This window comes from Leuresthes tenuis, unplaced genomic scaffold, assembly GCF_036924035.1.
Source record: "Leuresthes tenuis unplaced genomic scaffold, fLeuTen1.0.hap1 SCAF_20, whole genome shotgun sequence".
Taxonomy (NCBI): domain Eukaryota; kingdom Metazoa; phylum Chordata; class Actinopteri; order Atheriniformes; family Atherinopsidae; genus Leuresthes; species Leuresthes tenuis.
Genome location: NW_027325374.1, coordinates 11,931,652 through 11,950,298, shown reverse-complemented (window position 1 = coordinate 11,950,298; position 18,647 = coordinate 11,931,652). Strand labels below are relative to the sequence as shown.

The 18,647-nt window shown below is 42.3% G+C and overlaps 1 protein-coding gene across 1 annotated transcript in view; it reads right to left on the bottom strand.

The window, feature by feature from the left end:
* atrnl1b (attractin-like 1b) overlaps positions 1–14,842 on the bottom strand; it is a 55,541-nt gene extending 40,699 nt beyond the window's left edge. Inside the window, exons 1-15 of the mRNA XM_072372819.1 lie at positions 13,667–14,842; positions 10,879–10,962; positions 10,211–10,324; positions 9,010–9,138; positions 8,449–8,657; positions 7,692–7,866; positions 6,747–6,834; positions 6,035–6,296; positions 4,775–4,958; positions 4,540–4,694; positions 4,157–4,241; positions 3,499–3,713; positions 3,192–3,310; positions 2,722–2,854; positions 1,452–1,639 (exon numbers count right to left, since the gene is read on the bottom strand). Coding sequence (XP_072228920.1) covers positions 1,452–1,639; positions 2,722–2,854; positions 3,192–3,310; positions 3,499–3,713; positions 4,157–4,241; positions 4,540–4,694; positions 4,775–4,958; positions 6,035–6,296; positions 6,747–6,834; positions 7,692–7,866; positions 8,449–8,657; positions 9,010–9,138; positions 10,211–10,324; positions 10,879–10,962; positions 13,667–13,917 — 2,391 coding nt within the window. The 5' untranslated portion in view covers positions 13,918–14,842. The remainder of the gene's footprint in view (positions 1–1,451; positions 1,640–2,721; positions 2,855–3,191; positions 3,311–3,498; positions 3,714–4,156; positions 4,242–4,539; positions 4,695–4,774; positions 4,959–6,034; positions 6,297–6,746; positions 6,835–7,691; positions 7,867–8,448; positions 8,658–9,009; positions 9,139–10,210; positions 10,325–10,878; positions 10,963–13,666) is intronic.
* Between the last annotated feature and the right edge of the window lie 3,805 nt (positions 14,843–18,647).

Sequence of the window (18,647 nt, the reverse complement as noted above, 5' to 3'; positions counted from 1 at the left end):
TTCTCATGAATACAGAGGCATGACCAGACAAAAATTAAGAGAGGACGTTTTCCGTCACTGCAAGAGGAACACGTAGCTGTGAGGTAGAGGAAGGAGAAGATTTGCCCAAAAGGTAAGTTAAAGACATCAACTTGTGATAATGAGGCTTAAATGACGACACTGATACTACGAACAAAACCTCATTTGTATTCTATTATTTATCATAATGAAGAAAGAAAAAAAAACTGAAGCAAAGCAGCTGGTAAAATTTTAACTTGAACTTGCTTGAATGTTCAGTCTGCATTCATCTCTAAGGAGGACACAGATTACACTTATTTTCAGATATATCTTTTGATTCTGGGACACAACATATTGTCACTAACTTCGCATAATGCACAGTTGAATGTCCATCTCACACTGCCTATTACGCAGCTCCTCGGTTGAGCCTCTGCCTAAAAAAGGCCGTATTAGCTCCTCTTTAATGGCTTTAATGCTCCGTAAAAGTCTACTTTTTGCTTATTAACACAGATTCCATAAGGCTGTTATGGGGCACCACCTAGAGCCTTCAAGCACTACCTCATTCATTCTCTAAATATCTAACAAGGAGGGCCACTGTAAGTGGTAAACATTGCATGTTTATTGTATGATATAACTGTAGATTCGGGCTTGTAATCACAATTAAAAGCACACAACGATAATCCAGAGTCCGAACAGACGTTTTTGCTGTCTCATGGATCCGAAAAAGGCATGTCGGCTCAAAAGGGTGAGTGAAGTGGTTTTCACAGATGAACACCAGCTATTTTCTGCAGAAAGTTTGGACAGTACAGTTCAGACTCTCTCCAAAGCTGTTGCATGCACTTCACCACAGGAGACGCTCCTGAGTGGCTTCTGGGCAGAGCTCAGCGGAGGCTGGACACAGTGCTAAAAGTCATCTGTGGCAGTCACGGTGTTACGTTGGCACACTCACCGATCTTCAGGAGTTTTCACTGGGTACAGTAACTATCTGGGTCATCTCCACAAGAAGTCGGTGGTGGATGTTACTGACATTTGTTTACTCAGATGCAGCCCAATTGGAAAGTCTCTGGAAACGTTCTGCGATACATGTGTGAAAAATGGCTCGCAAACATACCCATCCATTTCTTTCCAAACCCCCAGGATCGTGGACCCTGTGAATTTGCCTCTCAGACTCCCAACAAAATCACTTTTAATCGGCCAAGTCGCACTTTGCCCTACATCGAGGCAGATATTCTGATCCAAGGAAAAAACGAGCAGACTGGACACAGCAAGAGCCCTGATGTCACTATGTGCTAATGATTGTGCCTGCAGACGGTGTCACATGGTCGTGTTTGGCTATAGAAAGCAAACATGAGTGGGGAGCACAGTCTCATTGAGCAGTAGGTGTGCCTCAGGAAAAAAAAAAAAAAAACAGAAAAAAAAAACAGTTTTCTATTTTGATTGGCAATTGTTTTTACCTTGTCTTGTAGCTGGAGTTTCTTGAGCTCCTCCAGTACAAAGTCCACTTGTTTGGAGGTGGTGAGCGAGGCGATGTTTCCATTGAGGTTCTTGCAGTAGTGCTGGGCGTTGTCATAGCTCTCCCGGCTGGAGTTGATCCTGAGGCAGGCGTCACCCACCTGGCTCCAGCCCTCACTACATTGCTGAGCTGGAAGAGAGAAACAGTAGCCACAGATGATGGCAGCTGATAGGAAGCGTTGCAGCAGGGTTGGGCTGATGGTGGAAGCCTTCGCCCCACCACCCCATGTCACCGTTATGTTTCTGGACAGGCATCATCCAACCTTAGTTTGCAGGAGAACCTACTGCAATAGGACTTGTATTGTTAAAGAATGAATTAAGTAGCTGTCTAAAGGTATTAAGTTAATTGCTGCTCAATGGGGAATTGTGCTTCTTTAAAAAAAAAAATAAAAAAAAAAGCAAGCAAACAGGGAGCATAGCGAACATAACAAACCACAGAGGGACTGAAGATTTAGGGCTTAGTGCGTGTCTGGTTGTCTCTGCTTTTGCGTGACTGTAATTGTCATCTACTGGCCTCAGACTTATGCTTGCTGTGTGTGTGTGTGCGATCAGTAACTCCCTTTCAGGCATGAGAAATCTACAAACACACACTCAGATATTATTTGCAGCTCCCACTGCTCTCGCCTAAGGCAACAAAGCTTCACAAGCTGAAAATTACGGATAAAGTGACAGCACTATTTCTACAGATTCAGCCAGCGTCAAAGGCAGCCTGGGTGGGAGGGAGCTGGTGAGAGGTAAACTAAATGCACTGGCAGACCTGATAAACAACATCAAGGGGACAGTTTGAAAACAACATTTCTGCAAAATACCTGGTGCAGTTTCCAGACCGTATTATCACATAATTATTCAAGTTGGTTGCGTCACACAAGCCAACTATGATAACAAAATTAAGGAAATATCTGTAATAATCCCTTTGGGTGGGAATGTCAGTGGATCTATTCATTACAGTGATCACAGCAATCTATGCGGCTGTTGAGTGTTACAAAGGACTCGTTCTTCTAATCAGTGTCTACAGATTAGATCAAGAATAGGAGTATTCACAACACAGTATTCTCTAAAGCATAAAACTTTATTTCCAAACTTTACTTTCCTTGACTGGAACATTTAAAGCCCCAGCCTGCATCTCAAACATGAGTAGAAACCAAACCAAAAACATTCAATGAGATGTCCGTGTGCCCAAAAATGTAATTCACGGTCCATCGACCAGCTTACCGGGCAAAGCGTGGCACTGGGAGTGATTCTGGTCCCACTGACAGTTGAGATTCAGAGAGCAGCTCTTGCAGTTGGCAAGCTTGCTGCACACCTGCTCATTCCGCACTGGACACTGCGTGAAGTTCTTCACATTCTGCGACAGCAAGGAGAGAAGGTAAAGAGTGATAAAAAGGTCTAATTACGAGATAAAATCGACAAGTTCACATCAGGTGTGCAAATCGACAAATTCAAAAGCACATTTCTGCTTGGGCAAAATGCAATAGATTGCTCTATGGGTGCGAGGATAGTATGTAATCTGAAATAGGGATAAAACCATAGCCTGGAGAATAACAATAAACATCCACCAACCCTTATATGCACAACTCCGAAAACCCTGAGAAAAGAATCTGCTTTTGTGTGCATGTGTGAGTATTTTAAGAAGCTAAACGTGGCACCAGAAGTGCTCTGCTGCCCCCTGCTGGAACACTTACGGAGGTACAGTTGCTGGAGGCAGAGATGCACTTCTTGTCGTCACACCACTGGCAGCCATTGGTGTTCGCTGTGCAGCTGGCACAGTCTGAGAATCTGTAGCACCACTCATCCACTGTGACTAACAAGACATAAAGAGAGAGAAAACAGTACAAGAATCAGTACTCAAGTGTTTATGGGTTCAAAATACACTTAGTAAGATTACAATTTCTGAAATGTCTAAAAATTATGAGGCACATGTGCCAAAACATCCAGGTTTAAGTTTTTAAAGAAAAGATTTGGACTGAAAGACTCTGACATTTGTCTGACCTGCTTTAGGGGGGCAGAACGAGGCACGAGTGAGGCTGGCATTAGCCATGCTGGGTTCCCAGGGGAGACAGCGACCTCTGCTCCAGACGCAGCGGACCCCCGGTCCAGCCTTCACGCACTCCTGCTCTGCCAAGAAGGCCTGGCAGCTGGGAGGCCGGTAAACCAGCACGTCGTTGAGCAGCACGCTGGAGAATCCCCCGAAAACATACATGGACCTGACGAAGAGAAACAAAGAAATAAATGAGAACAGAGTGTTAACAGTAAGGAGCAACACAAAGAAACTCCTGACTGCTCCGTTATGGAAACGTTTAACTTTATTTTCTGCGAGTCAAAACTGCAAGCCACAAGATGGATTTGTTGAAACTAGAGATTTTTCTTACTCTATAATCATTGCAAAAAGTGCCTTCATGTGGCTTCTTAAAAATTTGTTTTAAATTTAGACTAAATGAGCCGGTCCTGCCTAATTACAGACGCAACAATGCAGAGGAAACTGTTGATTTTGAATAAAATTGTCTGTTTGGTGTCGTGTGGAACTCGACTTCCGTCTTTTTCAGCTTCTGAGCATCCTCACGTCAGGGGTGTGATGACTACAACAAGCATGAATTAAAACCACGTTGAACACGTTAGAGGTAATGAACGTGGCAGTTGAACAACTCACCCGTTACTGACCACTGCAGAGTGCCCAAAGCGGTTGACATCCCTGTGCAGGTCCGGCTTCGGCAGGAGTCTCCACTCATCACACGCTGAGGAGCAGGACAGGCCAAATTTACAAGAATATGTGGCTTGTTTATGCAAGCAACATCTAAATGTGTTTGCTGTTTCTATAAAATTCTGTTAGGAATAAATCTTGAGATAATAATGATAATTAGAAGAAAACTGCCTTTACTTTTTAACCATCAAACGCATGCATTTAATGTTGACTCATGACTTTTCATAAGTCAGCCCACAATAAAGCCTTAATCCAGCACATGCAAAGCTCTTGACTCTCTGAATAGATAAAACAACAAGAGACCATTACTCAACACCAACGGGAGTGCTCACCAATGTCATAGGCGAGAAAGTCAGCAGAGAAGCACTTGGCTCCATTGCTGAGCGATGTGTCATTGTGTGTGTTGCCCCCAAAGATGAGCAGAGTGCCACTGAGCAGCACGGCTGAATGCAAGTACCGCGGAAAGCTGCTTTCTCTCAGAATGAACCTGGAACAAAGGCAGGAGAAGTGTGTCGGAGACAGCAAAATGAGACACATGCAGTCTGGAGGGCAGAAAGACTGATTTACCATGTCCGCGTGTTGGCGTCGTATCGGTAGAGGTCATCGACGAGGCCGTACTTGTTGGCTGGCAGAGCTTTATAGCCACCGTGAACATAGATGCTGCCACTGGCAGCGTCATATGTGCTGCTGTGGCCATAACCTCCCAGGGGAATGGCACCTTTAGTCTCAGGCACCAACCATGTGTTGGACTCTAACAAGAGAGAACACACATGAAAGAACTTAACAAAGAGGAAAAATCTCCCCCCAATCCGCTTTGATCCCTTTCCTTCGCGAGGAAGTGAGTGGAATCAAGAATGCTTCCAGCCTTCATCATTTGGAGTCTTCACTCTTAAAACCTCATTCATATTCCAAAAACGTGGCCTGAGACGGTAAACATCTGCTGGGTTTCCACCCAGTGGAGAAGTGAATTCCGAGCGAGCATTGAAAAAAAACACACATCTATGAGCTCGGAATGCACAAACTGAGGTGCAGCGTCGCTATAGGTTAATAAACAACATGGTAGTAGCTGTCAGCTGAAAATCTCTGAGAAAAACAAAACAAAAAAACTCGCAACGCCAGTTTGCTTTGAACATATTTCAAAAGAAACGTGGAGGGATGTCTTTACGAATTCTTATTCACTGCGTTTATTCTTTCATGCAATTAAATATGGTGCGAGGAGCCGGTCTGTCAGAATTTATTCACGATTCATTCAGGTGTTTCCATCACCAACACTTCTTTGCAAAACCAGGAACTTTGAAAAAAGAAAAGAAAAGAAAAAAAATCTCATTATTTTTTTTTTTTTTAATAACTTTAAGATGTGCCTGAAAGCTGTTGATAGAAAATCCAGACTGTTGTCATTTTGATGTTTGTTTTTTTTGTTTTTTAATTACAACATCGGACTGAAACTACCTTGCGATGTCTAAAAATTCTTAAGTAAAGTTTGATGTTTTGCCGAAATCCACTTGTGACCACTCGGTTTACTTTCTGGAACTTTGAAATTGATTTGTGAAGAGGGGGTAAATTGTACAGGTTTGTATGAATTTAGAATCATAAACTTGTAATTGGCGACCTTTAGGAGCTTAAATGACAAGATATCCATTTATTTTTACTTCAGTTAAAAAAAAACTAAGCTCATATTTATTCATGCATGAGAAAAACACACATTTTTAACACATAAAACAGATAATTGTCAGATAATATAACCATGCTTGAGGTTCACAAGCTTCTCATTTTACTGGAAACCCATTGCTACAGAAAGCTGCTCAGAGATAACAAGATGTTACTCACTCAGGTTGTACTCCTGGACGTTGCTGATGTAGCTATAGATGGGGGAGTAGCCAAAGATGACCAGCATGATAGTCTCGCCACTGTCCAGCAGGACACAGTGGGCCGTGTGTCCCTCCACAGCATAAATCTGAGCTTGGCCCGGTGAGCCGACAACAGGGTTCCTCCGTTGCCACGTGCGACTGGGCCCGTTGAACACCCACAGCTCATCCGTCACGTTGCCCCAGCCAGCCTCCAGTTTCCCACCGAACATATAAATATCGTCCTGAACAGAGGAGAAATTTGCTTTGGTGTTACCCAATACAGCCTTATTTAGACAAGCATGGAGAAAAGCAGACGCACGCTGCGATAAAAGTACCTTAAAATCCATCAACAGCGTTGAGTTTACAGAGCGACATACTCAGCGCATATTCAGAAGGATACAATGTCAGATTCATAGTCTTAAAACAGTTTTTTTGGGTTTTTTAAAATCACAATGTTGTGTGAAAACAGAAAAAACACCCTCAGAGGCTTATTGTTATTCGGTGTTGACATGTGTTCACACTGGAAATGAGCAATTTCCCCCTGAGAGGGAAAGCTTACTGCTCTGTGAGAAAACATTTTCGCAAGTGGTAGTTGCAGTTTTCTTTATTCCCTCTGTAGCCGGATGGGTTGAGCCATATCTGTGTCTCAGTGTGTGTGTGTGTGTGTGTGTGTGTGTGTGTACCACATTTACCTGGTAGGCAGCAAGCGAGTGGCCGTATCTTGGCACAGGGCCACTATTGATGGGAACCGTGTTCCAAATGCCACTCTCCAGGTTGTAGCTGCGGAGCAAAGCAGCAGAATATCATGCTTTAACTACTTCCCCAACAAACATCATGTAATTGCACATAAGAGGAACGACACAGAACACACACTCAACCACACGTTTGGTTTGTCCCTCTGTGACCTAATGTAAAGGGATGTTTACTTCATGGTCTGCTGATTTCATCAAAGAAAACAAATGGTAGCAGCGTCCTTCATGCCACAGGTGGCACTTGAGTTTTCCAGCCACAGACGATGCTTTTGTTAAGCTGCGAGCTTCGCACAATGACGAGCGCACGCCGTTCCCAGAGTGCGCTCAGTCACAATGCGACGGAACACCTGGTCACATCAACACTCGGGGATCAGAGCACCTGGCGGCGAGCAAACGCTCAGCGGATGGAGAGAGCTGGGTTTGGAAAGTCTGAGACGCGACATAACTCAGCACAGAACTCAGAACATCTTCAGAAATAAAAGTAAATGAACCGGTTTAGTAGAATATGAAATTTATCATAAACAAAAAAGGCGTCCGTGCGGTGAAATTGGGTTTGCAGATTTTAAGCTCACTTCAAAAGGTTTTCAGTGGGATTTAGGTCAGGACTCACTGTTGGCCAGTTTAAAATAGTCTCGCTTTTATTTTTCCAACAGTCATCAGTGCTGTCGGATGCAGGTTGTTAAACTACTGTAAAACAAACGAATGGCTTCGGCTCAAACTTTTCACTCCAAAAAAAGCTTTAGTAATCATCTTATTCTATCATTTCTTTGATAGATTCGGTTTCAAATCTCTGCGGTCATCTGGCACATTTGGCTCAAAGAATTTGGGCATTTTTGTTTCATTTTGATTTGAAAAAAATAATAAAATCTGGTAAAAGGGACTTACTTAAGAATCATCTGGAATGAGCTGTAGTTGAAGGTATATCCACCCACCACCCACATGACCTTTTCCTGCACCACGGCCTTATGGGAAGCTCTGGCCAGTGAGGTACCAAAAGGCTTGACGCTGGGCAGGACCCAGAAGGACTCAGTTGAAGGTACGGTAAGCGAGCAATCTGGGCCTGGAGGGACAAACAGGACAGGAAGCAAAGATGATATAGCAGGAGAGAAAAGGTGAAAGGCCAACAATGAGATGCAACAAACCATTCTCCGTACAAGAGCTTTAAGAACTATGGTCACCTGATGCTTAATTTTCAGCTGCAAGTTCCTCACAGTGACTCACAACAGCAAACACGCCTCTTTTAAAGCAACACACTGAAACATAAGCACTGGTTACTCCTTAAGAGAGATAACAGACAAATTTATGAGCATGCCATGCAATGTTGTAAAAGGGGCATTTCTCTGCCAATGATTCTGTCAAGTTTCATCATGCAAAGGTATTTGCCTCCCTACAAACTGGAGCCGCGTTAAAAGCTCGGCAGAATGTTACAACACAGCTGCTCGTGCTTTTTTGGTAACGCATCTTCCAACATAATCACCCCTGCAGACACAGAGGGAGTGGTGACAACTTTATGACTAGTCACTGCTGAAGCAAGCTTCACGCAATGAATCGGCGGTTTGAGAGGTTTGCGTGTTGTAAGCTGCAGGATCCCTACTTGATCTTCTTGAATGACCTAAAGGATCTGGGAAAAGCTCACTCCTACCCTGCCAGCTCTCATTGCAGACACACAGCTTTTCCCCGGTGAGGTCGCAGTAGCCATGGTCGGGGCTCCCACAGTTGTTCCTGCAGTAGGGGATGTCGCAGGCCTCGCCCTTCCAGTACTTGTCACATTCACAGTAGACCCTGCTGGCGGCCGAGTTCCCCGGGGTGCACTTCCCATGGCCGGAGCAGTTGTTGGGACAAGAGTTGATCCTGGATAGAAATGCAGTTTGCTTAGAGCAAATGTGATAAGAACTTTGGTAGTACATGAAAAATGACTCGGCAGGTCACTACTTGGGTTGAATCAAGCAAGCAACAGCTGCTGCTGATACAGAATTCAGTCAGCAAGAAAAAAATTTGTATTTTTGCTGCAAAAAACAGAAAAAGAAACTCCTTGTAGCCTAATAATAAGTTGGAATAATAGTAAACTTAACAATAAAACACTGGCAGACATGTTTGTATACCTCAGCACTAAGGAGCTGCCGTGACACGAGACAAAAAAAGTTATAGCGTTTTTACGCTTTCCTTCGCATTTCAAACCAACGTTGAAACCTGAGATACTCACGAGTAGAATATTTCAAATCCTGTCAGGTTATAGGCAGCATCGCTGAAAAAGTGTAGTAGTGCATAGCCCGAAGTTGCCTCAACCTCGGGAACCGTCTCATTACCTCGTACCTCTGGCACAATGACGCCGCTGTGGAAAGAACAAACCCAGAAACCTTTTATGAAGTCAGAGTGTCTAGACGGCGCAATAAGTGACAAATGCAATTTACAAATTTGTGCTAAGCTCACAGTTTTTAAAATACAGTCAGAGCTCCATAACACACAAGTTAGCCTTAGCAGTATCTGCTCTGACAGGCCTACAGTCATGTGAAAAAGAAAGCAGAACCTCTTTTTGTTGTTGTTTACACATGATAAGGAATCAACTGGTCCTTACACAGGTCAACACACATTACACTGTGTCATTGTCAGACAGAAATAAGCCAAAATGTGTGTGTGGAACCACACCTTGAGCAACAATAACTTGCAGCAATCACATTCTGTATGTCGTCAGTCTCACAATATTGCAGAGTATCGGTCATCTCTTCTTTACAGCAGTCTTTCAGGTTTGTTGGCATTAGCACATGCACACAGCTCTCTTAAGGTTCCACCTCAGCCTTTCAATCAAGCTGAGTTCACATCTGACTCTAAAATGCTTTGGTATTCAAAAGAGTTCATGGTCGACTAACTGTAACATACAAAGGTCCCGTGGCTGCAAAACCACCACAAGTCATCACCCCTCTACCACCATGCTTGACAGCTGGGTTGGGGTGTTGCTAACATGCTAACTCAGGCCCGTAGAGTCTGAGATGTAGCTCTTTGGTGTTTTAGTCGGACTCTTGGGTGAACTCAATGACTCACAGACTCCAAATGGTATGGAAATGCCTTTGTAAACCTCACCTGCCTTTCTAAGACCATTGCGGTTGTCTTTCTTCCTTAGCATTAACACACACACACACATTTACCCACACACAGTTCTTTTATAGAGGCAGTCAAGTTCACTAATAATCAATTTATCAACTGGCTGCTACTTGCCATCCTACCTCAAACGGAAGTATAAGGGTGGACACAAACTGCTTGTGTATCTTGGATTTGGATATTTTAAAATATTCAATGACTGTCATAACAGACGGTGGCTTTAGATTTTAATTACCACCAATACATGTACCCACTTATGATAGAACAACAAGGTCTGGCACAAAAGCCAGTCTCTCTCAGTTTCTTACCTGAAAACAGCAACCAGAGGAGCATACACCGAGTCTCCGTCGTAGATGTACATGTGGTCCCAACTGCATTCTGTGGCAAAGTGGTTGAACCGCAACCGAAGAACCGCATTTGGGCTGAAGAACAAACATGGATGAACATTTGAGCATATAAACCCTCAGACTGATCAGATCCTCAAGAGTGCTGACCAGCAGAACGCAACCACGTTGCAACAAATAAACTGGCAGTTATGCAAGACAGACTTTTGTTTCATTGTGCTCGTTGTGGCATTAAAATAGAATTTCACCAAAACGTGAAAAGACCTGGAAGTGACAGGCTGGCCTTTGTTAATTACCAAAAAAAAAAAAAAAGATTAGCAAAAACTTTTCAAACAAGAAGCTCGGAGGCGTTGGTTGCCACGGTAACTAAAAGCATCTACAGGTAAGAGGACTCTTGATGCGTCTGTCTGATGATGCTTATTAACGTGAAATACTGAGTTACATACTGTGCCTTCAAAGGGCCAGACCCTGCTTTACAACGCACGCTTTAAGCTGCACAGCGTACACACGCTCTCTAGAACACAGATGATTATCAGCTTGATTTAATGACATTAATCAGTTACCACTAGATAACTACATTTGGCTGTGAATGCCCAGCTTCAGTAGAACTAAGAACCATCATTGGCACTTACTAGCCCTCAATGAGCCAGGTGCACTTTGTCTTGTACTTGTAATTGATGGGACCGTCGGTGAGGTATCCTGAGGGTTCTGTCAACCTGAAAGACCAAAACAGAACGAGTCATTTAATTGGCCGTTTGTGGGCTGGTACATAAACACAGGTGACGCATAAAGGCAAAAACTCCTTGACCCCTACAGTGAGGGGATCTGGTGTCTGTTATGATAAGGAGGAGGGGGGAGGGCTTTGCTGTCAAGATTTAGATCTATTTGCTCCCTTTGAAGCAATAATCGCCGCAAATCAATGCAAGATGTGAACGATCACTTTTTATGCTGGGACTGGGTCTCTGTTCTGAGACCTCAAAGCTTAGCTTAGCATGTCCTTTTCCTTTCATTTGTTGCCCTTCTTTATGTACTGTGTGCAAGATCACCAAGTGACAATCGCCATAAATTCAATGTTATCTTCAGATTATCCAACGCTATTTAGACTGTCAGTCACATCGCGTCAATATTTCTTAGTAAAACAAGAGGTTGAGTGATGTAAAACAGTCAAATGAAAGAGACGAGAGCTGTGCTGTTGTTCCGAACAGTAATATGAGCGCGAAGTCGTAAAAAACATTTATTAGACTCCTCAGCTCACAGTATAACTTGATCAAATCATTTTTGAGTGCATTCAAGTTAACAAAGAATGACTTGTTTTTAAAAACGTGCCCAAAAAAAAAAAACTGCCAGTAAATTCAAGTTTAGACCAAAGCAAACAAAAGATTTGACCTCCTGAAAAAGGCTCCTCCACTCCCTAAAAAGTATTCTTCACACGTAAGACTCCAGTAGTGTTTTATAATGATATATGGCTTTTCAACAGAGACCCTATCACATCACACGAATCAGAGCTGAACCATTCCCACCCACACGTAGGAATGTTTTGGTGACACTGCGATGCATCGGACTGTTTTGCAACACATTTTTCCTTGTTAAAATTAACTTTGGTGTCAAAGCTGAGAGACTCGGTGAAATGTGTACAAATCGGTGTCCGTAAGACTTGACAACGGTCATCTGTTTTGGGAACACTGCAAATACGCGCCAGGTCCCTCAGAGGTGGTCTGAGAAACACAGGAAGTGACCTGTGCTCACTCTGTGTCCCTCAGCGTTCATCATTAAGATGAATAACGTGACATGAGACGGCATTAATGCCAGAGGACTGAATGGGATAAGGGATTAAAGAGGGTCGTAATTGCATAACTGTGCCACAGCATAAAATAGGATTTTAGAAAATGATACATAGGGTTTGTCTCCGACTCAAGCCTCGTTACACTTCCCACTAACTGCTTTAGTTGAGCACTTATGAAATAAGCAAACAGCTGGAGGAAAGCAGCAACACATCAGGGGTGTGCAGACACCCAGGGAAAAACTACCATCATTTTTTATGTGGCACATTGGCCTTTACAGAGAAACACTGTCCTGTTTACTATGTGCGTAAAATCAGAGAGGTTTGGGTATCATTTCTCAGAACCCCCCCCCAACAACAAGCTTTAAGGCAAACACCAAACCTCAGACACATGTGAAGCTTTGGTAATTACTGCGATCGCGGTACTTCTGTGCCACAAAGTGCTGCTCAGGTGCACTGAAAGGACATTACAAGCTCCTATCAAGATGAATGCTGTTACGATGCGCCTTTGCATCCCCGCCTTTTCTATTAGTGCTTCGCTCACGGGCCTCGACTCACCCTTAATGTGTTGTCATGGTGTGTGCCTCGGCTGATTGACATTTATTCCCCCTTTTGAGGAATAAGCCATTAGACTCTGTAATAACAGAGGTTGAAGCATTTCTATAAAATCAAGAGGATTACAGATAATGCCGCAAAGCTACTGTGGGATTTCTCTTTCCACAAAAGCACACTGAATTTATTTGTTTAGGGATTTTATCTAGCATTTTCTGCAAATGGTAGAGACCATAAGTCAATACGCTGGAGCAGTGAAGCGCAATGTGCCTGGAATAAAAGCTCAAGCGCAAGCTTGAAAGGAATAAAGCAATGGCTCTCATTGACTGACCACTTTCTCCTCTTAAGTGTAAGATACCGTCACAGTACTAATTAAAGCTAAATCTGATTAAGAGAATAACCATCATACATTAAGTAATCCTTGTAAACTTCTACAGCAAAACATTCAAGATCTGCTGTAGCTCATGAGGTGGAGGCGTCTTTCAGTTGGATGGTGGCTGGATAATTGAAAGAAATGTGCAAAACTGCACCTCAGGTGTCCATATTACTGCCTGTTCTCAAAGGTCTGATGTAAACAGTCTGAACAGTTGTGATGAACAGAGACAACTTTGCAAAAGTAGATTTAAAAAAAAAAAGAGACTGCAACCCAAGCAGCCTGACATTAATCAAAATAGATCTGTGTGTATAAAACTGTAAACACGCACCGTAAATATATCAAGATTATGAAAACTATTCTATTCTATAAACAGCCAATACTATCTGATGGCAGCTTATGAACTGCATAAACTTGATACTTCTTTATTTTTTTTATATATATAAACTTTTCAATCTGTGAATGTCTGTTCAAAAGTATTCACAACTTCATAAAACTGTGCTCAAAGGGAATTAATCTTTGTCCTGATGTAATCCAGCTGTACAACAGCTACATTAACTGGATGTCACTCATCTTTACTGACACTTCTGTTGAATGGAGAACAGCAGTTACTGACTCACACCGATTGCTTCGGATCACTGCTGTGACATTATTAAGAACTCAGCAGGAGAGGCGCTCACATTAAAGAGTGGGTCGGATGATGCGGGCCACTTACTTGAACCTTCCCTGGCAGTGCTGGCACAGATCTCCAACCCAGCCTCGGTCACAGACACAGGACCCGTTGACGCATTTCCCCGAGAGACAGTTCTTATCACACGGCTTCGCCGGGGAGGCGTGAGTGTACAGTACAAAGTAAAACAACACATAGACCACCAAGTATTTGTTGATTCCCCGAGGGTCACTGTGGGCGGTTAATTTGGGTCCGAAAAGAAAGAGTTTAGCCTCACATTTCCCCCCAGGATCCATTGTTTTTTTTTCCTTTTTCTCCTGCTCACCAAACCGAGAAGACCGGGGCCTCGAGGTCTACTTTCAGAGAAAGCCTCGGTTACTCAGGATGTTTCCGTTACAACAAAGAAGTCCTGCATATTCGCCGGGTATTGGTCATACTCTGGTTAAGGCTTAGCTAAGCCTGCGTACAAAGCTCTGGATTAGAAAATATGCCTAACAAAAATGATACAACGTTAGCTCAAGTGTTTACAAAAGCTGCTCGGTTAACCGCATGCATAGATTTGGAGTGGGAGGAATTCCCTTCACCCACCTCTTGTTGGAAGAACCTACCTAAACAAACGGGCATCAATCAAAGCTTCTTGAAAAGCTAACTAGTTAAATTAAGTCACTAGAGAATGCACAATCTGTTAGCAAATGTAGCTTATTTGCAGTTTGGCCTCTGCTGGGTACATTACTGCATTGATTCAAGACCATTCTCCCACAAATGCCATTTCAGCAGCCATTTTAATGCGTTAACAATCCTTCATACTGAAACTGGGATGAACATTTGAACAGACGATGGTCTTTCCACAAGCTACTATGATTGAACCGGATCTTATCCACAAACGAACAAAGAGGCTGTGGCGCTTTCAGCCACGGACTCAGAGAGCAGGCTGCCGCAGTCAACATGGATGTGGTGTGAAGTGGGAACTGGAGGGCTATTCCTGCCGACTGGGGGTATTGAGCCAACACTTTCAACTGTTGTTGATCCAAACGGTCTGTCTCCACAGCGATTTAAGCATCTTCAGATGTAGACTTCATTGGTTGGCAGTGTGTGTTGTTGACTCCTTACAACTCCAGTGGAAAAAAAACCCAAAACATCTCAGTTTCCGATAAAACATGAACACAACAAGCTGCGATGGAATTGCTAGCGCAGCGACACTAGTCAGTACCTCAGGTTGGCGAAAACTAAACACAGCCTGCGCATGCGTACTGGAAATGGCTCCCACTTAAAGGGACAGTATCTAAAACCCGTCAAATTAGTCAATGCGGCACTTAACAAATGAAAGTTTTTGCTTTTTTTAAGTCAAGGACTTACAAATGCATTTCAAACACTGAGACACATTGGCAACATATTCTCCCTACATCCCTTTAGAATACAACTGTTTTCAAATGTAATTGATTTCACGAGAAGTTACTTTGGTCATTTTGTGAAAATTACACCTTCCAGTTGTTAAGACTTCTTTTTGCCTTTTTCAGCCTCTCTGTCACTTTATGGAGTCATTAGCCAGCGAGCAGGTGTTTAATGCAGTTGAATGCTATATTTGAGTAGATGGAAATAAACAATCATGTTTTATGACTTAACGAAATCCACTGATTGGATGTGTTGGTTTTCTGTCTCTTTGCCTCTAATAGCACATAACTGATTACTGAATCCCAGGGATGGAATGAAGAAATAAATAATTCAATAAGCTTTCACAAACTCTGAAGAGATCGCTCTCAGTTACCCCGAGCTCGTTGTTGAGTTTATACTGTACATGGTGGCCTTACTTCTCCATCTGCATTTGAAGTACATCTACTGCTAGCATAGTCACAGCCAGAACATCTCTGTATAGGACTGATTGGGGACATAAATGAGTTAAAAGGATAATAAGCCATGTCTTGATAAAGCCTTAGCTTTTACTCTTGACAGGATTCGATTGTGAGCATGGTCTAAAATAAATTTCTCTTTGACAGAGCACTTATCTTTGTTTGAGATTTTGAGATGAGACTCATCAGGGTGGTACCAGCAGCCAAGCTGGAGAGTCTAGTGGAGTGTGCAGCTGTGTGATGCAGAAGGAAAATAGATATGATCTACAATGTGTTTCTTTTATGTGTCACTTGAGCAGATGGTTATTCGAAGACAGAGAGAATCTTGTAACCCCACCTCCACCCACCACTGAGTAACAGCACCATATACTAGGTGACAAGAGAGCAAGAGCAAGATTAACCTTTCAGAATGTAGTGAGAATTAATTGGTTATTTAATTTGATGTCTTTTTGCACTGTCAAGATGAGGTGGTCAGCGGAACTGACGGTTCCACAACAACAGAGAGTAGAGAAATGATTTATTCTTAACATACTGGTGTAACAAAAAATAATGTTGAACTTTAATCTTCATTCTGCCGCAAATTCAACTGATCCATGTATTTGGAGCTGCCTGCACTTCTGCAGCTGCACCGCCAGATGGCAGTGTTGTACAGTGAGAAATGTTTTCAGGCTATGCAGCTTACTTAGGAAAAAGTTCAGCTTTCTGAGTATTCCAGTTATACACAGATTCTTTTAATACATGCACGCTTAATAGGAACAAGTTCAATATCAGAAACGAAACAGACTTTTCATTTACAATGTATGATCTCGTTATAACTTCTACAGGAGAGTCTCCCGAGAAGCTGGGTTAGGGTGAGGGTAACAGGTCAAATAAATGTATTTATATAGGTTCACCCTTTACATTGCTAAAGAGACTTCTGTTTTTACTGTAATAACTTTTGCCTCAGTCAAGTCATTGAAACTGTGCAGCGTAAATTGTGTTTGATGGAGACTCGACAAAACAGCTTAAACGTAGGTTGTCTATTTTGAGCATGGTACTATTGTAAATGTGTTCTGTGTTTTATTTAGAATTTGTTTTCACTTTGTAGTGTATTTTGCTCATTATTTAATGAGCTGTCTTCTGCTAGGCTATTAAAAGCATGCAAGTAGTGTTTAAGGTGTCACTTGATTATTACCTCAATCTTTTCACAGCCCTCCCATGTGCCAATCGAAGAAAACACTTTGAATTCTAAAGAACCACCATTTATTTTCCACAGAGGCTGCGGTTAACCTGATCACACATGAACTAAAAACAATATTGTTTTGCTGTGACTTAACACTCCTCCACTTAAGCCACTGGAGAGCCTGCTAGCGTTTAGTCAGGTGCAAATGTCTCTGTAGTGCGGGGAAAGAGGCACCATCTTCACAAGTTGTAGTTTGTCTGAAACCAGCACCATCTGCATTCTTGGTTCAAATGTTATTAGAAAAACAGGGAGGTGCTGCAGAATTAGAGGGTTCGGCTTTCTTTGGAAATTCCCAGATGTAACAGTATGAGAAAGCGCATGGTTCAGACTAGATTGGATGAAAATACCAACGTAGATGGGAGGTCTCTTTTCAGGAGATTGAGGGGTTACATTATGTGTCTCTACAAATGTGTGCAAACATGGGAGAGACCCCTGAATCAAAGAGGTTTCAGTGTTAATTTGGAGTTCAGTCAGTAACCTTTGTCCTCTGATTCGCAGCTGAGGAATGCTCTTTGTATTTCAATAAGCAGCACAACTTAAGAACACAGCCAAGTCCACAGTCTCACCTTTGACCAAAAAAAGGCCATCTGTAAACCTTAATTGTACATGTGACCCATTTTTAAAACTTGTGTCATACTTTTTCCACATCTAGATACATATACCTCACACACAAGGACACGTTTGAGGACCCTAAATTATCCAAATCTGAGTGTTGAAGGCTTTAAACCTCCCATACAACCAGAGGGGCTCCAAAGGTCTGCTGCACAATAGGAATTCCCCTGCTGAATTAATAAGACAGCTAGCTGTGGGCACACATACAAAGAAACAGAGGAGGCAAGAAAGGCCAGACCACCCTTGTTTCCAGTTCATGCTGAGCCATCATGTCTGACTCACATTTACACTTTCACCATTGGCTCAGCGCTTTGCGATGAGGTGTAGAAAGACAATGACATCATCCGCTTGCTTGTCTGAATGGAGGTGAAATCTGCTAGCTTGAGATTCAAGGCTAAGTTCTGAATGAATGTGGTACAAGTTTCTCTAAAAGAAGCTAAAAAGAATGTTTTTTTGTTTTTTTAATACCAATAACAAATAATAGAATACTTTGTCTTAAGAATACTAGTTTATATACTGTGCAATACTAATTGTGAGGTCAGAACATGAAATATTGCCAACATTTATGTCAAATCTCTCTTTCAATGAAAAGTAATTGGGAAAAAAATCCCTGAGAGTTCAACTTGCTGCAACAGCACAAAACATGCGGTAAAACGTATGTTCAGACTTATCTATCACGGGACTATCAACAGAGATGTATCTGATGTGTTCACAGTAAATTCCCTCAACATGACCCTGACATACAGCCAGATTCACAAAGAAATATCTTTAGCGACAAGGAAAACAAGGCATTTCACGTCAGATGGCACTGTCCCCAACATGAAACAACACAAAGAGGCAAAAACAACTGAGATAGATCCCACGAAGGAACTGTGGCAAGTTTTCCAAGATACTTGTGATAACTGGCCTGCCGAGAACCAAAAAACATTGTATGGCGTACCTTTGAAGCTAAAACTTTGAATCAACTCTTATATATTGAACCTTCACAAGTCAAACAGACAGATTTTAAATGAAAAGTACTGGAATTAAAACTGTGCAATTAGTAGTGAGGTATGTATGTTAGGAAATCGCAACGTTCTCCATTGGAATTGAATAGATTCAGGAAATAAGAGGCGATACCCAGCCCTAATAATTTTTAACCCCTTCAATGTCATCACTGACAATAAAAACAATAGGAAAATGTTTCTTAGCATTTTATCATTAACCCTGGCCAAAAATAAGATGAAATGTTTATAGCAAATAGCTGAGATATCACTTCATTGTAACTGTGTAATTTGAAAAAGTTATTTGAAAAGTTAGTAACTTTTAGCATTACTTAACTAAAGTGTGCGGTAAAGATGGCTAA